The 24,570-nt window shown below is 33.6% G+C and overlaps 1 protein-coding gene across 3 annotated transcripts in view; it reads left to right on the top strand.

The window, feature by feature from the left end:
* Positions 1-24,570, top strand: part of ZCWPW2 (zinc finger CW-type and PWWP domain containing 2) — a 159,094-nt gene that overhangs the window by 113,648 nt on the left and 20,876 nt on the right. For all 3 annotated transcript variants that reach the window (XM_073023653.1, XM_008009346.3, XM_073023652.1), the window contains 2 exons: positions 401-518; positions 13,946-13,992. In XM_073023653.1, the coding sequence (XP_072879754.1) occupies positions 401-518; positions 13,946-13,992 (165 nt within the window). The remainder of the gene's footprint in view (positions 1-400; positions 519-13,945; positions 13,993-24,570) is intronic.

The raw sequence follows: 24,570 nt of genomic DNA on the forward strand, positions 1-24,570 counted from the left end.
ACCTCAGCCTCCCAAGTAGCTGGAATTTACAGGCATGAGCCACTGCACCCTGCCAAATTAATTTTCTTCTAATAAGAAACTTGCTTTTCAATTTGTACCACTTTAGTATAATTGCTATGTTGTTTAAAAAGAAATCAACATTATTCTTATTAAATCTATTAATATTAACTGCTTTGTTATGTAGTGAACCAAACATCTGACCCTTTGACTATTAAATTGCAAAATTTTCACAATTTTGCTGAATTTTAAAATAATAATAAGATAATAATTAGATACCAAAGTCTAAGAAATATACTATACAGTGCTCCAAATTAGATTTTATTCCAGCTTAATCAGTGGATTTTAAAACAAAGTTATATATTTAAAAAAGAATTTTATTCTTTTTTCTGTATTTATATAGCCAGAAAAATGTAAGAATAAAAAGAAGTGGTATAAAAGTGCACTTCAAGAAGCATATCTACTCTATGGATATTCTCATGAGCAAAGACTGGAAATGTGCTGCCTATCAAAACAACAAGGTATATCAATATTTTTTCTTTATTACTCCAAAATAAGGATTTATCCAAATGCATGTTTTCCAAAATATGTTTGCTCATTCAAAAATCTGTCTCTTTCTGTTCATAGGGAAATAGTATGTCATTGTTTATTGGAAAATTATTTTTATATAAATGAATAGCATATATTTTGTCCCCTAAAACAATTTTCAATGACTAAACATACACTCTATTTAAATGCAGGAGTTCTTGTGAGCACTTTTGTTATCTTCTTTACTCTTAGACTATCTACAGATCCCCTTGTGTATTTCAAAGGCATATATTTCACAATGGGAATCATAGCTTTAAATATATTCCTGGCATTAAAATTTCACTTGGATGTGCTATATTATTACAGAACAAAGTATTTTCAAAATGTTGCATTTTAAAATAAGTTCAGGGCAGGAATAGAAGATAAACTTCAACTTTCAAAAAAATTAGGTGAAAAATTGTGATAATATTTCAGGTTATTTTCAAAGAAAGTTTTATTGAATTCTCAGTACTATGGTGTATAGTTAGCTTTTTAAATGAAACCATTTGAAAGATTAAGTAGGTTTGATTTTTTTGTGTGTATATTTAACTTTTAAGTTCAGGGGTACATGTGCAGGCTTGTTATATAGGTAAACTTGTATCATGGGAATGTGTTATAAAGATATTTCATAACCCAGGTATTAAGCCTAGTACACATTAGTTATTTTTCCTGATCCTTTTCCTCCTCCCACCTTCCACCCTCTGATAAACCCCAGTGTATGTTGTTCTTCTCTATGTGCCAATTTATTCTTATCAATTAGCTCCCACTTATAGGTGAGAACATGCAGTATTTGGTTTTGTTCCTGCATTAGTTTGCTAAGGCTAATGGCATCCAGCTCCATCCATGTCCCTGCAAAGGACTGATCTCATTCTTTTCTATGGCCGCATAGTATTCCATGGTGTACAGATACCATATTTTCTTTATTGCAGTGTACAGGTACAACGTTTTCTTTACCACATTTTCTTTATCCACATTTTCTTTATACCATTGATGGGCATTTAGTTTGAGTCATTGTCTTTGCTATTGTGAATAGTGTTGAACACATGTGTGCAAGTGTCTTTATAATAGAATGATTTATATTCCTTTGGGTATATACCTAGTAATGAGATTGCTGGGTTGAGTGGTATTTCTGCCCCTAGGTCTTTGAGCAATCACCACACTGTCTTCCACAATGGTTGAGCTAATTTACACTCCCACCAACAGCGTATAAGCGTTCCTTTTTCTCCTCAACCTCACCACCATCTGTTATTTTTTGACTTTTTAATAGTAGCCATTCTGACTAATGTGAGATGGTATCTCGTTGTGATTTTGATTTACATTTCTCTAATGATCAGTGATGTTGAACTTTTTTTCATATGTAGGTTGGCCACATGTATGTCTTCTTTTGAAAATTGTTAGTTTGTGTCCTTTGCCCACTTTTTAATTTTGTGTGTGTGTGCGTGAACTTGTTTAAGTTCCCTATAGATGGTGGGTATTAGACCTTTGTCAGATGCAAAGATTGAAAAAATTTTCTTCCATTTAGTAAGTTCTCTGCTCACTCTGTTGATAGTTTCTATTACTGCACTCTTTAGTTTAGATCCCATTTATAAATTTTTGCTGTGTTTCAGTTGCTTTTGGTGTCTTCATTGTGAAATCTTTGCCCATGCCTATGTCCTGAATGGTATTGCCTAGGTTGTCTTCCAGGGTTTTTATAGTTTGGGGTTTTACATTTAAGTCTTTAATCCGTCTTGAGTTAATTTTTGTTTATGATATAAGGAAGTGGGGCAGGGTCCAGTTTCAATTTTCTGCATATGGCTAGCCAGTTCTCCCAGCACCATTTATTAAGTAAGGAATCCTTTCCTGATTTTTTTTTTTTTTAGACAGAGTCTTGCCCTGTCGCCCAGGCTGGAGTGCAATGGTGCGATCTCGGCTCACTGCAAGCTCCACCTCCCGGGTTCAAGTGATTCTCCTGCCTCAGCCTCCTGAGTAGTTGGGATTACAGGCACATGCTACTATGCCCGGCTAATTTTTTGTATCTTTAGTAGATACGGGGTTTCACCATGTCGGCCAGGCTGGTCTTGAACTTCCCATTGCTTGTTTTCGTCAGGTTTGTTGAAGATCAGATAGTTGTAGGCATGTGGCCTTATTTCTGAGTTCTTTATTCTGTTCCATTGATCTATGGATATGACACATTTTTAACTCTAAAAAGAAGATGATTGCCACCTAAAATGATAACATTTATTCATTTATTTATTTAGATGGAGTTTCACTCTGTCGCCCAGGCTAGAGTGCAGGAACGAGATCTTGGCTCACCACAAGCTCCGCCTCCTAGGTTCTAGCAAGTCTCCTGCCTCAGCCTCCCAAGTAGCTGGGATTACAGATGCCCGCCACCACGCCCAGCTAATTTTTGTATTTTCAGTAGAGACGAGGTTTCACCATATTGGCCAGGCAGGTCTCGAACTCCTGAACTCAGGTGGTCCATCTGCCTTGGCCTCCCAAAGTGCTGGCATCACAGGCATGAGATAGTTTTTATTAAACTTAAATATGTTTAAATTGCTTTCTGCTTAGTGATTATAATCATTTAGTATTTTATAAGCCCCTTTTTATCTTTATTACTTTAAGTTCTAAACAGATTACTCTATGGATAGAAGGATCCGGACTTTGATGCTGACTGAATTTTAAAGTAGCAATGATTTATTTTTTTCTCCTTTGGAAAACTTTGATTTATATTTACAAAAAAAAATGTATATGTGAAAAGATTTTATTTGAGAAAAAATTTAAATTTCAACCCAGCCACCTAAGTTTAGGATTTAAAGCAAATAAGTAAGTTTGAAAAGAGTGGAAGAAGAATGACAAATACACTACTCAGGTTTACTCTGAGACCATGAGAAGAGACATTTATTACTACAAATGCAATTTTATTCCTGTGCTGAAAATATAATGTCTCTGTTTATTAGCAATAAAGGTTGAACTCACTGTATTGTCACAAATACAATTTTATGCCTTGCACAGACTATACATTTCTGTTATTTAATCACAAAAGCCTTTTAGACATTTAATTTTTTGAATAATAGATTTAAGTAATATAGTCATTTACTTTTTAAACTTATATCTATTTCTCACGAAGAGTAGACTTGCACTCTCAATTAGCAGTGGGTCCTTTGACATTCTTGCCTGTCCGGAGACTCTGAAGAAGGATTATTTCTGATTGGTTTTGCAGCAGTAGCTCATTTTCTTGCTGAAAGTCTGATTATTTTTACATACAGAGTTTTATGTAATTCAGCCTGATTCTTGAGAGCCATATGCCTAACAGCTTTCATTTTGTCTCTTAAGTAGCCAAAATGGAGGGGCATGAACTTTCAGGACTTCAGAATTCCAGGAGTTCAGTCTTTGCAGTAACAGGCTCACAATTCACTATTCACTATCTCCAAAATAGTCATGTAATCCTTGTGTCTGCTTAGCATCCAGTGTAGATTCTGGTAAAGTATTCAGCTTCTTTCTGTATTCAAAAGTAGTTTTGAGAGATAGGTAGCCACTGTTTAGATATTTCACCAAAGATGAATAACTTAGCAGCAATCCACTTTTTAACCCAGCAACTTTAAAGGTTTCTTCACCTAACAATTTATTTTTCCAACCTAGAAATGAATTACCCCAATATTTAGCCTATAGTCTTCCTACCATGAAGAAATTGGTATAGTATTTTATCTGATGCAACTCTCTCATTGTTGAAATATGCAGGATCTTTAAATATATGTAAATTTTTTAAAAAATATAACTTTAAATGTAACCCAATCAGATTATAACAGTCTCACCCTCATAATTTAGTTGTTCTGTTTTTATTGTATTTATTACTACTACTGTAACTAAGTAATTCTACTGGGGCTAGAAAATTTTTTATCTTATATAGAAACATTCATTTTAAGTATACTTCTAAAAATAAATAGACCATTATCCATAGAATAATGATTAATCTTAATAAAGATTAAGACTTTCTTACATGCTCTACATTTTAGAATTGATGTCCTTATTTCTTTTTCCCAGAATTATTTATATTGTAAAAAAATTGACTTGATTTTTTAGAGCAGTTTTAAGTTCACAGAAAATTGAGTGGAAAGTACAGAGAGTTCCCATATATCTCCTCCACACAGCCCCTAAACACACAACCTCCCCCACTGTCAACATCCCATACCATGAGATCTATTTGTTACAATTGATGAACCTACACTGACACGTCATTATCACCCAAAGTCCTTAGTTTACATTAGGGTTTACTCTTGCTGTTATACATTCTGTGGGTTCGGAGAAATGTATAATGACCTGTATACACCATTGTAGTATCATGTAGAGTAGTTCACTGCTCTAAAAATCCAAGGGTCAAAGGGTCAGATGTTTGGTTCACTTCCATATTGGGTTGGCTATTTTTGGTCTTTTGCCTTTCCATATACATTTTAGAATCAGTTTGTAGATTTCTCAAAATAACATGCTGGCATTTTTATTGGGATTGTGTTGAATCTATATATCAAGTTGGGAAGAACTGACATCTTGACAATATTGAATCTTTTTATCAATGAACATGGAATATCTTCAAGTTTATTCAGTTCTTTTTTGATTTATTTTATCAGAGTTCGGTAGTTTTCCTCATTTAGATCTTATACTTTTTTTTTCAGATTTATGCTTAACTAATTCACTTTGAGGTTTGCCAGTGTAAATTCTAATGTGTTTTCATTCAAATTCTACTTGTTTGGTACTGGTATATCAGAAATCTATTTATTTTTGCATATTAACCTTGTATCCTGCAACCTTGCTATAATCTATTATTAATTACAGGATTTTATTTTGTCTATTCTTTTGGATTTACTACATAGACAATCATATCATGTGCAAAGACACTTTTATTTCTTCTTTCCAAATCTATATACCTTTTATTTTCATTTATTGTCTTACCGTGTTATCTAGGAATTCCAGTACAATATTGAGAAGAGTGGTGAGTGAGAAAACCCTTGACTTGTTCTTCATCTTAGCATGACAGCTTCTAGCTTGTTACCATTAAATATGATACTAGCTTTAGATATTTTGTAAATGCTCTTTATGAAGCTGAGGAAGTTCCCCTGTCTTCCTTGTTTCCTGAGGTGTTTTTTTTTTCTTCTTTATGCTGTTAATGCAATTGATTGATTAAATTAATTGGTTTCCAATTTTTGAACTACCTTGCATTGAATGAGTTAGAAAGTATTTTCTCTGCTTATATCTTCTGGAAAAGGTTATGGAGAATTGGCATAATTTCTTCCTATATGTTTGATAGCATTCACCAGTGAACCCATCTGGGCTTGCTGCTTTTTGTTTTGGAAGGTTATTATATTGATTCAATTTCTTTTAATAGTATAGGTCTATTCAGATTGCCTGTTTCTTTTTGTAGAATTTTAGCAGAGTGTCTCTTTCAAGAAATTGGTCCATTTCATCTAGGTTATAAAATTTGTGGGCATAGAGTTGTTCATAATGTTCCTTTATTTTCTTTTAATGCCCATGGGATTTGTTATAATGTCTACTTCTTTCATTTCTAGTATTAGTAATATGTGCCCACCTGCCTCTCTCCCTTTCCTCCTTCCTTCCTGTCTCTCTCCCTCCCTCCCTTCCTTCCTTCCTTTCTTCCTGCCTTCTTTCCTTCCTGCCTTCCTGTCTTCCTGTCTTCCTTCCTTCCTGTCTTCCTGTCTTCCTTCCTTCCTGTCTTCCTGTCTTCCTTCCTTCTCTCTCCTTTCTTCCTTCCTTCCTTCCTTCCTTCCTTCCTTCCTTCCTTCCTTCCTTCCTTCCTTCCTTCAGTCATCAAATGTACTGATCTTTCAAAGAACTAGCTTATGTTTGTATTGATTTTTCTCTATCTACTGTCTTCAATTTCATTGATTTCTGCTCTTTTATTTTTTTCTTCTGCTTACTTTGGATTCAGTCTGTTCTTTTTCTTCTAATTTCCAAAGTAGAAGCTTAGATTATTGATTTTAGAGCTTTTTTCTTTTCTAATAGATGAATTCAATGCTATAAATTTTCCTCTGAACATTGCTTTTGCTGCATCCCGTGATTGATAAGTTGTATTTTCATTTTCATTTAGTTCAAAATATTTTAAAATTTTTCTTGAGTTTTTTTTTTTTCTTTGATCTATGTGTTACTTAGAAGTGTGTTCCTTAATCTCCAAGTATTTTGAATTTCCACCTCTCTCTGTTACCAGTTTCTGGCTTAATTCCATTTTGGTCTGCAAGGAGACATTGTATTATATCTATTCTTTTAAATGTGTTAAGGTATTTTTTATTGCCCAGAATGTGGTCTGTTTTTCTGAATGTTTCATGTGGGCTCAAAAAGGATGTGTATTCTGCTGTTGTTGGATGAAGTAGATTACAGATGTCAAATATATCCAGTTGATTGATGGTGCTTTTGAGTTCAACTGTGTCTTTACTGATTTTCTTTTTGCTGGATTTGTTCATTTCTGACAGAGGGCTGTTGAAGCCTCTAGCTATAATAGTAGATTTATTTATTTCTGTCTACAGTTGCATCAGTTTTTGCCTCTCATATTTTGATGCTCTGTTGTTAGGTGCATGTACATTAAAGGTTGCAAGTCTTCTTGGAGTATTGACTTCTTTATTATTTTATATGACCCTCTTTATTCTTGATAACTTTCCTTACTCTGAAGTCTGCTATGTTTCAAATTAATATAACTCCTCCTACTTCCTTTTCATTAGGGTTAGCATGATATACTTTTCTTTTAATTCATCCATCTAGGCCATTAATATTTAAAATGATTATTTTTAATATCATGGATTAATAGTTGTCATATTTATTATTATTTTCTATTTATTGCCCTTTTTCTTTGTTACTGTTTTTGCCTTTTACTCTTTTTCTGTCTTTGTGATTTTGAGATTTTATGTAATTACATTTTCTTCCCTGTTGACATATCAATTATCAATTATACTTTTTTAAAACTATTTTTAGTGGTGCCCTTTTTCTTTGTTACTGTTTTTGTCTTTCACTCTTTTCCTGTCTTTGTGATTTTGAGATTTTAAATAATTCCATTTTCTTCCCTCTTAGCGTACCAATTATCAGTTATACTTTTTCAAAAACTTTTTTTAGTTGTTGTCCTAGAGTTTGCAATATACATTTACAACTAATTCAAATCTCACTTACAAATAATTATCCTGTTTCATGGGTAGTACAAATATCTTATGACAGACTATGCCTAATTCTTCCTTCTCATCCCTGCTATCATTGATATCATTCATTTTACTCATATATAAGCATATATGCATGCACACAAAAAGATGTATGCATAAACATACGTAATTAAGTATATCATGATTATTTTAAACAAACTGTTATCTGTTAGATCAATTAAGAATAAGAAAAGGAAAAAGTTTTTACCTTTACTTAGTCAGTTTTCAATGCTCTTCTTGTCTTTGTGCAGATCTGACTTTCTAACTTATATTATTTTTCTTCTCTTGGAAGAACTTCTTTTAGTATTCCTTGCAAGGCAGTTCTATTGGCAACAAATGCCTCCTTTTTTTTTTTTTTTTTTTTTTTGCCTGAGAAAGTCTTTATTTCTCCTTTACTTTTGAAAAACAATTTCACAGGCCATGCATTGTGGCTCAGGCCTGTAATCCCAGCACTTTAGGAGGCTGAGGCAGGAGGATCACTTGAGCTCAGAGTTTGAGACCAGCCTGGACAACATGGTGAGATTCCGTCTCTATAAAAAATTCAAAAATTAACCAGGTATTCATCTGTAGTCCCAGCTATGCAGGAGACTGAAGTGGGAGGATCGCTTGAGCCCAGGAGGTTGAGGCTGCAGTGAGCCATGATTGTGCCACTGCACTCTGACCTAAGTACAGAGCAAGATCCTATCTCAAAAGAAAAAAAAAAAGAATTAAGAAACATGTTTTCTAAATGAAAAAAAAAAAAAAGAAAGAAAGAAAGAAAAGTAATTTCAGAGTGTATAATTCTAGGTGGGTGGGTTATTTTGTCAACACTTTTTGCTCAACTGTTTTATCGATTGCATGGTTTTTGAGGAAAAGTTTGATGTAGTTCTTATCTTTACTCTTCTATTGGTAAAGTGGGTTTTTTCTCTGACTTCTTTCAAGATTTTATTTTTAATCTTTTATTTTCTGCAGTTTGAATATGACATGTAGATTTTTGACATTTATATTACTTGGTATTTCCTGAGCTTCTGGGTCTATGGTTTGGCATCTGATATTAATTTGGGGGAAATTATCAGTTATTATTGTGTCAATTTTTTGTTGTTGTTGTTCCTGTATCTCTTTTCATTCTGGTATACCTATTACGTGTATGTCACACTTTTCTAGTTGTCAGACAGTTCTTGGATATACTGTTTTATTATTTTTTTCAGTATTTTCTCTTTTTCAGTTTTTTTAGTTTTGGTGGTTTTTATTGATATATCCTGAAGCTCAAAGATTGTTTCCTTAGCTATGTCGAGTCTCCTGATGAGCATATCAAACACATTCTTCATTTCTGTTACAGTACGCCATTCTCCTGCCTCAGCCTCCCAAGTAGCTGGGACTACAGGCGCCCGCCACCTCGCCCAGCTAGTTTTTTGTATTTTTTAGTAGAGACGGGGTTTCACCATGTTGCCAGGATGGTCTCGATCTCCTGACCTCGTGATCCACCCGTCTCGGCCTCCCAAAGTGCTGGGATTACATGCTCTCAAGTATTTCTTATGAATCTTTCTTAGAATTTTCATTTCTTTACTTACATTACTCATCTGTTCTTGCATGTTGTCTACTTTTAACACTATAGCTTTTAGCATATTAATCATAGTTGTTTTAAATTCATGAGCTGATAATCCCTTCATCCCTGCCATATCTTGATCTGGCCCTGCTGCTTGCTCTTTCTCTTCAAATTTTCTTTTTTGCCTTTTAGTATGCCTTATAAATTTTTATTGAAAGGTGGGCATGATGTTCTGGGTAAAATAACTGCAATCATGATAGTTTAGCAGTACAGTGGTAAGACATGAGGGGGAGGGAAAGCATTCTATGTTCCTATCATAAAGTCTCAGTCCTAGGCTGGAAACTTCATAAGGTCTTTCCTCCAACTTCCTTTTATTTTCTTCACCTACATAGGTGGTAAAGGATGGCTAGAAGGGGCTGGAGTTGGGTATTTTGCTTCCCCCAGGTCAGGCTGGGGTTAGGCTTTGAAAATCCCTCAATAGGTTAGGCTCTGGTAAAATAGTTTCTCCTCAGGGCAGGCCTTGCTAAGAAGTACAGAATGGTCTGATTATTTCAAAATGATTACTTTCCTCCTCCCCTTGATGGAACCAGGAGATATTTCCCTAATCTTCTCTGTGAGAACCTGGTAGAGCTCCTTCAGGTAAAACTCAACAAAAGTGTGCCCCTCCTACCATGACTAGGTCCCCCTGGAGATTTTGTCTCAGGCTTGTTCCCACAGAGTTTCTAGAAGTTTGTCAATTGAAGTTCATGTTTTCCTACCCCTATACTAGTTTCCACCCTGCTCAGGTGGGTTGTGATCCTCTGTATTTACCTGTCTTTTTCTCCAAATTTGGGGACATCAGTTTCCCCAGTGACCTCACTTCTCCAAAGGATCTGAAAAGAGTTGTTCATTTTTCATTTTACTCACCTTTGTATATATTGTTGAACTCTAGTGGCAACCTTCTAAGCTCCTTACATTCTAGACCAGAAACTGAATGTCCTCTACATTTTTACGAAAATGCTCTTAGCTATCACAGTTAAACAAACAAAAACTGACAAATTTTTCAGAGTTTATAAATACACAAGGTTTAAAAAAATTATTTAAAGAAGAGAAATCATTGAATTATGTTAATATTTGTATTTCTCCCTAATATGGTTGTAAGTAAAAAATCAGTAACATCTGTTCTGGGTCATGAGTCATAACCACCTCTACTCATTTAGAACATTTTCATTTACTACCAGCAGCTCCTCTTTTGCACTTTAAAAATATGACTTGGATATAGCTCAAAGGAGGAGTGAAGGCCCTTTTCATTATCCACATCTACATTTCCTGTTAACTGCTTTTCACTCTTTATGGTGAGAGTCCCTCCATGCAGAGATTTCTGAAGGAAGGAAATTAAATCTTTCTCACAAGAGAAAATTTAGCTTTTAGAAGGTTGTTAATTTTTGCTGAAGTTGAACATAGACCTACTGTTGTTATTAATAAAGAAATTACTACTGATCATAATGTTTCAAGTATTACATAAGAATTTTCCTTAGGCATTTGAAAATCAATATGGTTTTTGATACTCCCCAAGATACTCTATTTTTATTGGAAGATAGTTTTTATAACTTTTGAACATAAAAAGCTCCTTGAACAATAGTTCACATATTTCTGTTCCCAATTCATTGCCATGTTAGCAAATTTACGTAAGAATGAGGTATATTTTGACAGGAAACATAGCAAACATCCATTTTGGTTAACTCTCTCTATCCCATCCAGATATATAGACTCCAATTTTAGTTTTTGAGTTTCTTTTTCAATTTTAACTATTTTTAATGATTGATATTTCATCATGACTTCTATCTTTATTAGAGATTTTCAAAAGAACAAAGAGTATATTTACTTTTTTTAAGATACAACAAAACTTATTGTATCTTTTTATTACTGTAAGGTTCTACTGGGCCCTTTACACATCATTAATCCCAAAATATACTATGAGATTTTCGTGATCTTATTTTTTCCTATTTCTTGAAATATGTTTCTATTTTATTATTACTCATCAATTATTTCCAACTATGTTAAAAAGATGAAAATAATTATTTAGATGGAAGAATGGTAGAGTCACCTAAAAAGATGATACAGTAGTGAAATATATAATCACTAAAGTGTTTTTCCTAGTATTCCAAAGATCAAGATCTCTCTCTTTCTTTCTCTCTCTTTCTCTTTCACATACACACACACACACACCCCATGTCTATTAGCTAAAATGGAAGTGAATATTTGCTGATTATCTATTATCTTCAGACATTGTTTTAGGAGTTTTAATTAAGTAGCTTATTCTGTTTAAATCTCACAATATACTAGTGAGGTAATCATTTTTACTCCTGGACCTAATTAAAGAGCTTTTTACAACAAAGGAAACTATCAATAGAGTAAATAGACAGTCCACAGAATGGGAGAAAATATTTGCAAACTCTGCATCTGAAAAAGGTCTGATGTCCAGCATTTATAATAAGCAAAAAATAACCCCGTTAAAAAGTGGGCAAAGGACATGAACAGACACTTTTCAAAAGAAGACATATATGTGGCTAATCAGCATATGAAAAAATGCTCAACAAATGCTCAACATCACTGGCCCTTAGAGAAATGCAAGTCAAAACCATAATGAGATAGTATCTTACACCAGTCAGAATGGTTATTAATACAAAGACAAAAGATAACAAATACTGGCAAGGTTGCAGAGAAAAGGGAATGCTATATACTACTTGTGTTAATGTAATTTAGTTCAGTGACTGTGCAAAGCAGTTTGACAGTTTTTCAAAGAACTTAAAACTGAACCATCATTTGACTCAGGAATCCCATTTTTGGGATATATACCCATAGAAATATAAATCATTCTACCATGAAGATATATGCACACATATGTTCATTGCAGCACTATTTTCAATAGCAAAGACATGGAATTAACTTAGATGCCCATTAATTGTAGACTGACTAAAGAAAATATGGTACATATTCACTATGGAATACTATGCAGTCATGTAAAAGAACAAGATAATGTCCTTTCAGCAACATGGTTGGGACTGGAGGCCATTATCCTAAGCAAGATAATGTAGGAACAGACAATCAAGCACTGCATGTTGTCACTTACAAGTGAGAACTAAACACTGAGTACACGTGATCACAAAAAAGGAAACAATAGACACTGGGGCCTACGTAGAGGGTGGAAAGAGGGTGAGGATTGAAAACCTACCTATTGGGTACTATGCTTACTACCTGGGTGATAAAATAATGTGTACACCAAACCCCGCAACACACAATGTATCTGTATAGCAAACAAGTACATGTACCCTTGAAACTAAAAGTTTAAGAAAAATAATTATTACCCCTGGTTTATAAATAAAGAGAGTCTAAGAGCATGTGCATTGTTTTATATCTTACACTGTCTAATATAGTAGCTGATACCAAGTAAATGTTCAATATATTTTAATTAATACATTACAGTAATTTTTTCAGGTAAAATATATATTTCAGAGTCACAGGAGATTTTGGATGAAATACATATACATTTTTATTTATAAGTAATATTGAACACTTAATGCATATAAAATGTGGTCCCTGCTTTTGAGGAATATTCGAGTCACAGAATACTTAGACATGTTTGTAACTAACCATAATGCAAAGAAGAAAGTTTCATGGCTTAATATGACTATGATTTTGCAAAAGAGGTGGAGTTTTATCCTAATCAGAGGAATATCTGTAGTGGCACATAACCTTATACATTCATCAGTGGAGAGAAAGGGTGTCCCAGAAAGAGGGATCATCTCAAGTATACAGCTGGATATAGGAAAGAGGATAGTTTACATGTGACCAGCCAGTTGTAGGAATGAATATAGTAACCTGTTCCTCTGAGTTTCTATGTTTTATGACAACAGTCGTAACCAATAGGTACATATACACACGTACATGCTTTAGCATATCTCAAAATAATATCCTGGGATAGTTTTTTATGAACTATTTTGTTACTAATTATTCTGTTTTTAGGAGTGGAATATTGAGAAAATGTACCAAATTTAGGAGTAGTATAATGAGAAAATGTACTAGTAGTTTCCATTCTTGCTGAGTCTTTCTCTGAGGCACTGTTGGTAGCTCAGTGGTCCCAAATGGAGATGACAGACATTCTGGAAAAATTAGAGGCTTGTGATCAGATGGTTCTGGCCAAGCTGCATGACCTCAGGCAGGATACATTATTTACCTCAGCTGTGAAGTGAGGAGAGGCTGCATACTTTACAAGGTTATAATGATAATTAAATAAGATATCTATATAAAGTCCTTGTCCCATGTCCAGCATATAATAGATAGGTATGAAAATGGAGGCAGCTGGGATTCAATTTTAGATCCTATATACTCCAGAGTACACAAGCTCCCCAGAACCTAGAAATCAGATATACTAGACACCAACTTGAGGACATCCAACTAACCAACTTTAAGAGAGGAGATTTGCCAAATAAATATAAAAATGTTCATATTATTATTTTTGGATTGCATTGGTCTACTAAACAATGAGAAGCTCAGTTTATTAGCATATTAATTAAAGGGACAACTGGAACAAAATAATGTTATAATAGTAATGAGAAAGTAGAAAATTCTAATTGTGTAACTCAGTATTTATTTGAACAGGAACATAGGCACTTTTTTGAAGCAGCCATGTTTCATTGTCTTACAGATAAATCCAAAACACATGACAAAGTTGCTGCACTGGCCAAGAAAGGGGTAAGATTGTGTTTTATTATATAAAATATACAAACTTCAAATTTCATTTAACACTATTCTTTAAAGAAAATTAAATTATTTAAAAACAAACAATGACATACAATCCACTTTTTCTTCTAAATGTTACTTCAGTATGTTTCCTTTCTTAGGTTAACATGAGGAAATTAATATTTATGGTTACTTATATTAATGTTATAGGTCTATCAGAAATTAGAACAATAGAGAACTATAAATAAACAAGTCAATGAGTGCTTTTACTTAAATTATATTTCATATACATACTCATATACTAAAATATTTTTATATACTATATTACTGTAATGTGTGTACACAGTCTCATAGAAAATTTAAGTAGAATTTACCGCTCAACATGGCATCTAACTTAAACATAAGTAGAGAACAGTATCAGCCATCTTAATGAATTTTCTGAACCTGGAATATTTTAAATGAAAATTGTCAGCAGCATTTTTAAAGAATTATTAAAATGTAATACGTTATTCTGAATATTGTATTCAGAGAGTTGTTTAACTCTACTTATTGTCAAAAACTTGGTTGAGATAGGATGAACCTTGACATTCTCCTCAAGAGATGATGTTCTTACCACTAAATGAAGAGAAAGAGTTGGTGCCTAAAACAAATACTTGTGGACATATACTAGTGCCACAATAAAAGGAATTATGATAGAACGAAAAGCCTATGGTGAGATTTCCCATGTTGAGTGGTGAAGCAGAGCAGATCCAGGGAAGGTCAAGTGTAACCTCGAGGAACAGAAAAGGATGTTGGGCATGTATCTATAGATGATTAGGCAAAGGATGGGCATCATGTTTGTATTCTGAATATGTACATTTTATGAGTCCTTCTAAAATCAGGTTTTGTTTTATCTTTTTGCTTTTTGGCTTATAAAAGGAATCTTGGCTGTTCACTGGCTGAATATTGTTAAGCTCCTTTGCAGAGAGGAATTCAGTATCATAGAAAACAAGGTTGCTTTTTATAAAAGAAAGGATATAGGTCTTCTGTGTTCATCTGGAGATTTAGACAGGAATACGTGAAGTAGTGCAGTATTGTTAATGTGGATAGGTTTATTTTAATCTTTGCTAAATGATATTTAGAATCAAATACTATAAAGATAATAACTAATGTTTCTATATATTGCTTTATTTGTACCAGTTTTTCTTAACAAAGGCAGTTCTGTCCTCAGGGTCAGTGCCATGGGCCAGATCTGACCTTTAAACTACTTGTTGGTCTGTAATGAGATATGTGCAGAAAGTAAGAGTAATCATTTATGAACTTGTATGGTAATTTGATAGAGTATTTTTTGTCTGTTGAATCTAATAATATAAAATGGAGCTTGTATTTTTTAATATGTCTTTGTTTTTTATTTCATTTTTTCTCTAGTAACTCATTTTTATTTTGTTTAATAAAAGTATAGATCTCAGATAGACTGGGGAAAAAACTGATCCTTTATCACAGATAGTTTGAGAGATACTGTCTTAGGGGACATTTTAGAAATTTTTGGAGAAGCTGTGGGTTATAGTAATTTTGGAGAATACACGGTGTTTTACTAGGCAGGGGTTAGAGACACTAGATATCCTGAGATGCATGGAACAGGGCTGTGTAAAATGACTGTCCAACATTTGGAATGATTTTGAATGCTCTGCTGGACTCAACAAACTACAAGTATAATTTTATATTGAGTTAATACAAAATAATACTGAAACATAACGTGTTAGGCTAAAAGCAAAGGAATGAGAAGGCTTGTTATAGAGAGGCAAACTGACATAGAATAGACAGATTAAATGGTTCTTGAAATTATTGACTATTTTACTGAACACTTTGTAACATTTTCAACTATATATTTAGCCACAAAAGGTAAAAGTGTAGTTACTGAGAAACCATGGAAGGAATTTACAGATGTGTAACAGGAAATTTGAGATAGCTTTTGTCTTAAAACTAAATACTACTAAATTAATAGAGATACATGAAATGCATTGATTTCACTGAGTTTTTTAAAATAAACATTTAGAAATATTTTTAGTGTTGCTAGCAAGATTATAAAACATTTCCACATTGTCTTTCACTTCAGACCCCAAGGGGAAAACAAGGCAGACATTATTATCATTATCTTATAAAGAAGGTCATTAGTGGTTAGAGACGTTAAGGAACTTACTCTAGCCCCATGGTACTTTTAGATATTTTTATTTAATCTTAATTAGTTTTTCTTAGTTCCTATTAAAATATTGACAAGGTAGCCTCATTAAGATTTTAATGTTAATTTCACTTAGGAAGTTAGCTTTTATTTTTCTTTACAGTTTGGTTTTATGGATATTGAACACAATATTTTTAAAGACAGCACTGTTTTATATAAAATATTATAGATGTATAAAAGAAAGCTGTTGGTATGAAAGCAAAAGATAATGGTGAAATATATTAGGTAATTACTAAGTGCCAGTCACTACGTACATGTTATTTCATTTTATTCCAACAACAATTATGGGGCATATTCAGTATTATCTCTGGTTCACAAGTGAAGAAAACAAGCATAGGGATGTTGACCACTGTGAAAAACACAATGCAAAGATGGATGATAAAAAAGTAAGTAATTGCTTCTAGAGCCCTTTATCCTAGGTTGAAAACCTTAATAGTTTGTATTTTGTTTATATATAGAAATACATATACTTATATACATTATACAATACATTATTTATGTAATACATAGTATTTATATACATTACGTAATACATTATAGTACATAAGTATTTAAAGAAATAAACAAAATACAAACTGCTAAGATTTTCAACCCAGGGTGAGGGGCTGTAGAAGCAATTATTTACTTTTTTATCATCCATCTTTGCATTGTGTTTTTGGCAGTGGTCAACCTCCCAATGCCTGTTTTCTTCCCTTGTGAACCAGAGATAATACTTATGTATTTATATAAACAAATGTGTATATATGTATAAATGTTTCGTGATCGTTTTATTTTTTACAATGAGATCTTATTATATATGTTACTCTATAGATTTGAATGCTTAGATTAACAAATATAGACCTGTTTTTAACATTCTGCATAGCATACCATAGTAGATATGTCAGAGTTTTATTAACCAGTCATATATTGATGAATATGTAGATGTTTTCAAATTCCTGGTGTGGTTTGGTGCTTCTACAAGAAATGATTTAGTAAACATCCTTGGATATATATCCTTAAATGCTGGTACTATTATTTCTGTAGGATAGATTCCCAAAGAAGAATTGATAGATCAAAGCTTCTCATAGTGTTGCCCTGCTTCCCTTGAATCAGGAGTGGACCTTGAGGAATAAGTTGTTAAAGTTATGTGTTGGCGTGTGCTGAGTTGTAGTGTCAGTTGTTGCCACCTCTTTGAACCAAGATATAAGGGTGTTGCCATCTTCGATACTATTCCGAAGTGCCTATTTTGAATGGTATTCCTGGGGTAAAGTATGAGACCTCTATCTACAAGCTTCTGCCCCTCACTTAGCTCTCCTTTTTAGGTCTTCAGCCATGTGTGATAGAGGTGTGTAGTACATGTGCACCTGCCTGATCACCTCTGCCCCACTGGCAGCAGTCTGAATGAAAGAGACTCTGAGTAAGTCACACTAATCTCTTTGAGTTCCACTTGATAAAAAGGAGTAGGTCTAGATTCTATAAGTCCCTTCCCACTCTACTCCCCACTCTAATATCCCATGAACTATAAGATATTTATAACAGCTCCTTAAGTATCTGTAGAATATCAAAAGACTTGTTCAGGCCAGAATTAACAGATACAATATCTGAGTCAAGTGGGCCTAAGATAAATAATAAAATAAAGAATAAACAACAATAGTGTACCAGGAAGACAGGTGGAGTAGCTGATGGTGTTGCCTGTAATAGATTTTGAAAGATGTTTGAATAGATATGTACATGTATGTATGTGTATTTATATACATATATACATATATGTGTGTATATATGTGTGTGTGTGTGTGTGTACTCAGGAAACAGTATACTGTGGTGGAAGAATACAAACTTATAATTGAGACAACTCTGTCTCCAAGAGCTAGTCCTTTTACTTAGTTGTTGTGTCACCTTAGGAAAGTAAACCTAAACATCTTTTAGCCTCATTTAATCAATCCCTCTAAATTGGCAACAATAATAATTACCCTGTATGATTTTTATAGAGGTTAATATACAAAGCAATTATAACAACATATAGTTACTATATTATAATAGGTGGTTAATAAATGCTAGTGCTTTTCTTCCAAATTTCTCCTTAGAAGGACATAGGAAGTAAGGATTTAAGAAAATTTAAAATTCTCAGACTTGTAATAATATCATAGTTCTATTAGACAGTTAGGATTAGCTATGCCTTTTTTAAAATTATACTTTAAATTCTGTGATATATGTGTAGAACGTGCAGGTTTGTTACATAGGTATACACATGTCATGGTGGTTTGCTGTACCCAACAACCCATCATCTAATTAGGTATTTCTCCTAATGCTATCCCTCCCTAGCCAGCCACCCCCCAAACAGGCCTTGGTGTGTGATGTTACCCTCCCTGTATCCATGTCTTCATTGTTCAGCTCCCATTTATGAGAGAGAACATGTGGTGTTTGGTTTTTTGTTCTTGTGTTAGTTTGCTGAGAATGATGGTTTCCAACTTCATCCATGTCCCTGCAAAGAACATGAACTCATCATTTTTTATGGCTGCATAGTATTCCATGGTGTATATGTGCCACATTTTCTTTATCCAGTCTATCATTGATGGGCATTTGGATTGGTTCCAAGTCTTTGTTATTGTAAACAGTGCATAAATAAACATGCATGTGCATGTGTCTTCATAGTAGAATTATATGTAATCCTTTGGGTATATATCCATTAATGGGATTGCTGGGTCAAATGGTATTTCTGGACCTAAATCCTTGAGGATTCCCCTCACTGTCTTCCACAATGGTTGAACTAATTTATACTCCCACCAACAGTGTAAAAGTGTCCACCTCCTCTCCAGCATCTGTTGTTTCCTGACTTTTTAATGATCGCCATTCTAACTGGCATGAAATGATATCTCATTGTGATTTTGATTTGCATTTCTCTAATGACCAGTGATGATGAGCTTTTTTTCATGTTTGTTGGCCGCATAAATGCCTTCTTTTGAGAAGTGTCTGTTCATATCCTTCACCCACTTTTTGATGTGGATGGTTGTTTTTTTCTTGTAAATTTGTTTAAGTTCCTTGTAGATTCTGGATATTAGCCCTTTGTCAGATGGATGGATTGCAAGAAATTTCTCCCATTCTGTAGGTTGCCTGTTAACTCTGATGATCATTTCTTTTGCTGTTCAGAAGCTGTTTAGTTTAATTAGATCCCATTTGTCAACTTTGACTTTTGTTGCCATTGCTTTTGGTGCTTTAGTCATGAAGTCTTTGCCCATGCCTATTTCCTAAATGGTATTTGCCTAGGTTTTCTTCTGAAAATTGCCTAATTATACCCTTACCTATTTTTTTCTTCGGCTTATATTTTTTCTGATTGATTTGTAGGCATGGACACACTTATTAGTTATTAATAATCTGTCAATATGTTACAAACATTTTCTGATTTTCATTTTAAATGTTTTGTAGTTCTTTTTCTGTATTTATATAGTAAAATTGTCTCTCTTGGGGCATTCAGTGTTTTTTTTTTTTGACATGCTTTAAAAGACTGCTTTTTCATTAATATAAAATATGTTTCACAGTTCACTTAACCTTTCTTCTATTGTTGTTGGTAAAACTGATGAAAAGCTTCATCAGTATAGCTTTCTCTCCTACCCTATTTGTTGAATTGTTTTTTTAAGGACACTTCCCAGTAGAAGGATTATGTTGAAGTGTTCTCATCATCAGTGCTTGCAAATGCCATAATTGTCATTGACAAGTATTAGTATAATAAAGATGTTGTTGCCAGTTTACATCATAACTTGTTGTTGTTGCTATAACATGAGGTAAAAAAATGTACCAATTTAGGGAAAAATTTCATGTTTAAAATATTAAATGCATCCATGTAGAAACATAGTTTGATTCTCTATTCATTTTTATTTCATTTTTTCAATAGATAATTTTACATATTTCTAATTAACTCTATCCTAGATATTATTACTAACTGGAAAATGATCTATTTTTTAATTTTTTGCTTACATACAGAAATTATGTGTATCTTTTTCCCTAAAACTTATTAATACCAATAACTTAACTTACTATTTGAACAACAAAATTAAGGACCACTTTCTTGATTTATACATTTCAATATGAGGAATTTCAGCTATTATGTTTTCTGATAAAAAGTATTTGTCTCCAAAGTTATTACGAAAAATTTCCGTAACAAGCAGAAAATTTTCATTAGCCCAATTAACAGGATAAGTTGCTTACATTTTATGACTAGATGTCTGGATATTTGTGTTAATTGCTAAGCTTGCTATTAATATGGAATTCATGTACTGCAACTCACTTAATTTATTTAGCTTTATATGCATCCTTCCCAGAAGATAAATATATTATAGCAGATTCCTACTGCTGGGTTCTAGCCCTAGGCAGAGAGAAATCTCAGAAAAGAATAGCAAGGAGCAGAACCCCTTGGGAAGAGTCACAGTTAGGCTTCAAAACTCATTTAATTTCCTTTTGTATTCTACTTTGTGGGCATTATTCACCTTTCCATAGGTCAGTGTCCCCCAGACTTGAATCATTCAGGTATTTCATCACCATTTTGCCATTTTCAGTACTATTAATATAGTTTTTTTTTGTTTTTTATTTTTTTATTTTTTTTAGTTTTTAGAGAAGAAATTTTCAACAAATGGAGTTTAAAGATCAAATTGGCTTTTATTAGTGATTCATGAATCTGGCAGCATCTTCTCTATGAAATAGAAGGGTGCTCTACTGGGATTAGCAGAATGATCAGCTTTTGTAAGGCAGCTCCAGTAGGAAGAAGGAAACAGCATTGTGCAAAAAAACTAGATTGGTTAGCATCAGGTTACTTCAAGTTACTCTCCTTGTGTGGCTTAAAGCAGAAGATACTTTCTTATTATACCAGCTCAGATTGACTGGGACCCTTATTATTGGTTGTTGTGAAATCTTCTGGTTTTTGGAAAACTAGCTCATGTCTCAGTTCAGTTTGATTACATGACACTTAGTGCGAGTGACTCCATTCTAGTTTGGTCTGGATTATTGGGGTCTAGTGCAGGGGCACAGTCCACAATGACTACCTCCTATAAATTTTATTTAGCCAACTTGACTCACCTTTTTCATAATTTAAATTTTTATTGAAGTATTTAAATACAGTGAAATGCAGAGATCTTAAGTGTACAATTTGATGAATTTTTCTTAAATATATGTACTCATAAAACTACCATCCCTAATCAAAATAAAGAATTTTCCCTACCCAGAAAGTTTCCTAATGTAAATATTTATCCATTTTATCCATTTATTACTTTAAATCATCAGTGTAAATCTTAACATACAAAGTTCATTTTTCTTTTTTTGAGGCAAGGCTGTTGCCCAGGCTGGCATACACTGGCGTGAACACAGATGGATCACTGAAGCCTTGACCTCCTAGGCTCGAGTGATCCTTCTGCCTCAGCCTCCCAAGTACCTAGGACCACAAGTGTGTACCACCTTGTCTGGCTAATTTTTGTATTTTTTTTTTTTTTTTTTGTAGAGACAAGGTACTCCTGGGCTAAAATAATCCTCCCACCTTGGCCTCCCATAGTGCTGGGATTACAGGCATGAGCCACCCACACCCTACCAGAAAGTTGTTTTCATACTAATTTCATTTGCCCTATGCTCAAAATCTGTAGAGGGAAACTGCCTCCTTATAAGGCAGTATTAAAATGCCCTTCCAGAGGGTGATTTTAACAAGATACTCTTTAGTAACTTCATAACTAACCCTGCTTGATTAAATTGCAAGATTTACCTCTTTTTTCTTGAATTAAAGTCTATAGGAGTTCTATAGGATAACAATTAGTAGTAAAATATTACAATTAGAGAAAATAGATAAATCTCTGATTCCAAATCCTTTCATACACCATTTATGAAGGCAAGCAAAGATCCCTTGCTTCAGAATACCAATTTTCTGGTGCAGATTATTGTATTTGCTCCTTAAACAAAAAAGAAAAAGTCTTCGTTGAGACTTACATATTTCCTTAACCCTTTTTTGTATTTGATTTTCGCTTGATGGATCTGACTTCAGCCAAACTGCCTACTTGTGGTTTTCACAAAATGGCCAGTGGGAGTGGGAGGAGCTGAGGAGTACAGGGTAAATGCGTGTCAAGGTTGAGTATAGCAGAGTTGAAAACTCCTTTGTTTTTCTCCCCTGGAGAGAAAACAATAGTATGTCATAGTGTGAAGACCGCACTATTCCCCAAGTTCATAGGGCATGTAGTGTAAGAAATGTTGGCTAGCAACTAGCTATAAGGGGAAGTTTTTCCATCCACAGGGCTGCTGGCCTGCTTATTGTTGCTAGGGTTGCAGTTGAGTTGTAAGGGGCTGTTCTAAGAAAGTAGAAGTGGAGAGAGGTATAGTGATGCCTTCCTAAACCAGTGTTTTTTTCCCAGTGCAGTGAGTGGTTTGTCTGAGGAAATTCAGAGTTTAATTATGCAAATCTGGTTTTTGGTAAACAAACATTGAGGTTTATCTATCAGTGATTTTTTCTAGTCATTTAAAATTTGTTTTCATCCTTGTTACTAAAAAGCAAACACAAAAGTATCCTTTTTGAATGTCACTGTTTATAATGACTAGTTTTGTATTAATTTTTCTCTATACATAATGCCCATTTAAAAATTCAGTTTAGATTATTTTACTTGGAATTTGAATTTGATGATACTTAAAATCTGCTGCTGCAGATTCTAAAAATTTGAAACTTTTCAACCATAACTCTCCCTGTTTTCTATTCTATATTTCAACTTTGAACCAGAAAACAAGAAATATGATTCCACAAAATGTAGCTGCCCTTTTTTTAAGAAACAAAATCTTCCTCAAATACCAGTTATCAAATGGTGAACAGCTGCCAGATGTCCTTTGTTATTTGAACCTACAGTTGTGGTATGCAGTTTTCTTCAATGCATTTTGCTGATTGTATTTAGTACAAGTGTAATCCTTTCTCTCTGATTCAGAGACACATAAGTCCTATTTCCAACTTCAGACTCCACATAAAATGAACCTGAGTTTCCTCTAAAGTCTGGAATATTTCTTGCTCACCATCATCATCTTCACTCCATTCCATTAAAACCAAAACCAATAGTACCTATCAATAGGTTATTGATATAATATAGAATAGGAATTTGAATGAGTTTGTATTTTATGGATTGTAGCAATTACACTAGTTATATTAAGTGATTTTTCTATGCCTAATAGTAATACTACTATTCTATTTGCAAAGGGGAGAGATATCACCAGAAAAAATACAATGTCAGTGAAAAGAATATTGACTTGTAGCAGAAATTTAAGCCTACAGTTTCAAATTTATAAGCATTTGGGTTTTGTCCACAAGTCTTTCAACTTTTCATTTATGTTAAATGACACAGACCTATTTTCTTTCTTTAAAAACCTATAAATTACTACTTCTAAAATTCTTTAAAATTATAATGACTTTGATATGCTATTTGTCTTTTTGTTTATGTAGTTAATACCTTTACTTTGCCAAGCAGGGTGGCTCATGCTCATAATCCTTGCACTTTGGAAGGCTGAGGCGGGTGGATCGCTTGAGCCCAGGAGTTCGAGACAAACCTGGGTGACATGGTGAAACTTTGTCTCTGCTAAAAATACAAAAATTATGCCAGGTGTGGTGGTGTGCATCTGTGGTCCCAGCTACTCAGGCTGAGGTGGGAGGATCCCCTGAGCCTGGGAAGTTCAGGCTGTAGTGAGCCAAGATTGCACCACTGCACTCTAGCTTGGGTGACAGGAGTGAGACCCTATCTTAAATAGTGACAATAATAATAATAATAATAATAATAATAATTTCACTTTGTTCCAGAAATAATTTGCTGCATCATGAAATGTTTATATTAGAGATACATCTTAAACTTATACTCTCCTACACACTAGACAACATTTTTAAAATAATTTTTTAAATGTTTTAGTTGTGCTATTGTGGAGAGTCTGTCTATTCCTATGTATAAGAGAGATCTTACGCATTCTACTGAAGGTAAATGCTTACAGCATTTGACAATGATCCATGAGTTGAAAAATCAGGCTGGTTATCCTTACTGTTCTAGCCGATATGGAGAAAAATTATAAAACAAATAATGAAACACTTGACATTCATTCTTTTGTCCAGAAAAACAGCATAATATAGATACTATAACCACTGAATATTCTCTGCATCAGCTTTTTAGAATGTAATTGAAACCCATAGATTCTAGAAGGTCTTCCCTAAAAACAGTATCTTCTCCCAACATTCCCCTTGCTAAGATATCTGTTGGCTTTAGGAAAAAACTGTACCCAAGTATGAATTGTTTCAACTGATTTGGATTTTCAGAAAGCCTACAACTAGAGGTCAGATAATCTAATTTACTGGCTTTATTCAATCAGCTAAGCAACTGTGTCACAAATTCTGCTTTCCATGGGGT

This window comes from Chlorocebus sabaeus, chromosome 15, assembly GCF_047675955.1.
Source record: "Chlorocebus sabaeus isolate Y175 chromosome 15, mChlSab1.0.hap1, whole genome shotgun sequence".
NCBI lineage: Eukaryota > Metazoa > Chordata > Mammalia > Primates > Cercopithecidae > Chlorocebus > Chlorocebus sabaeus.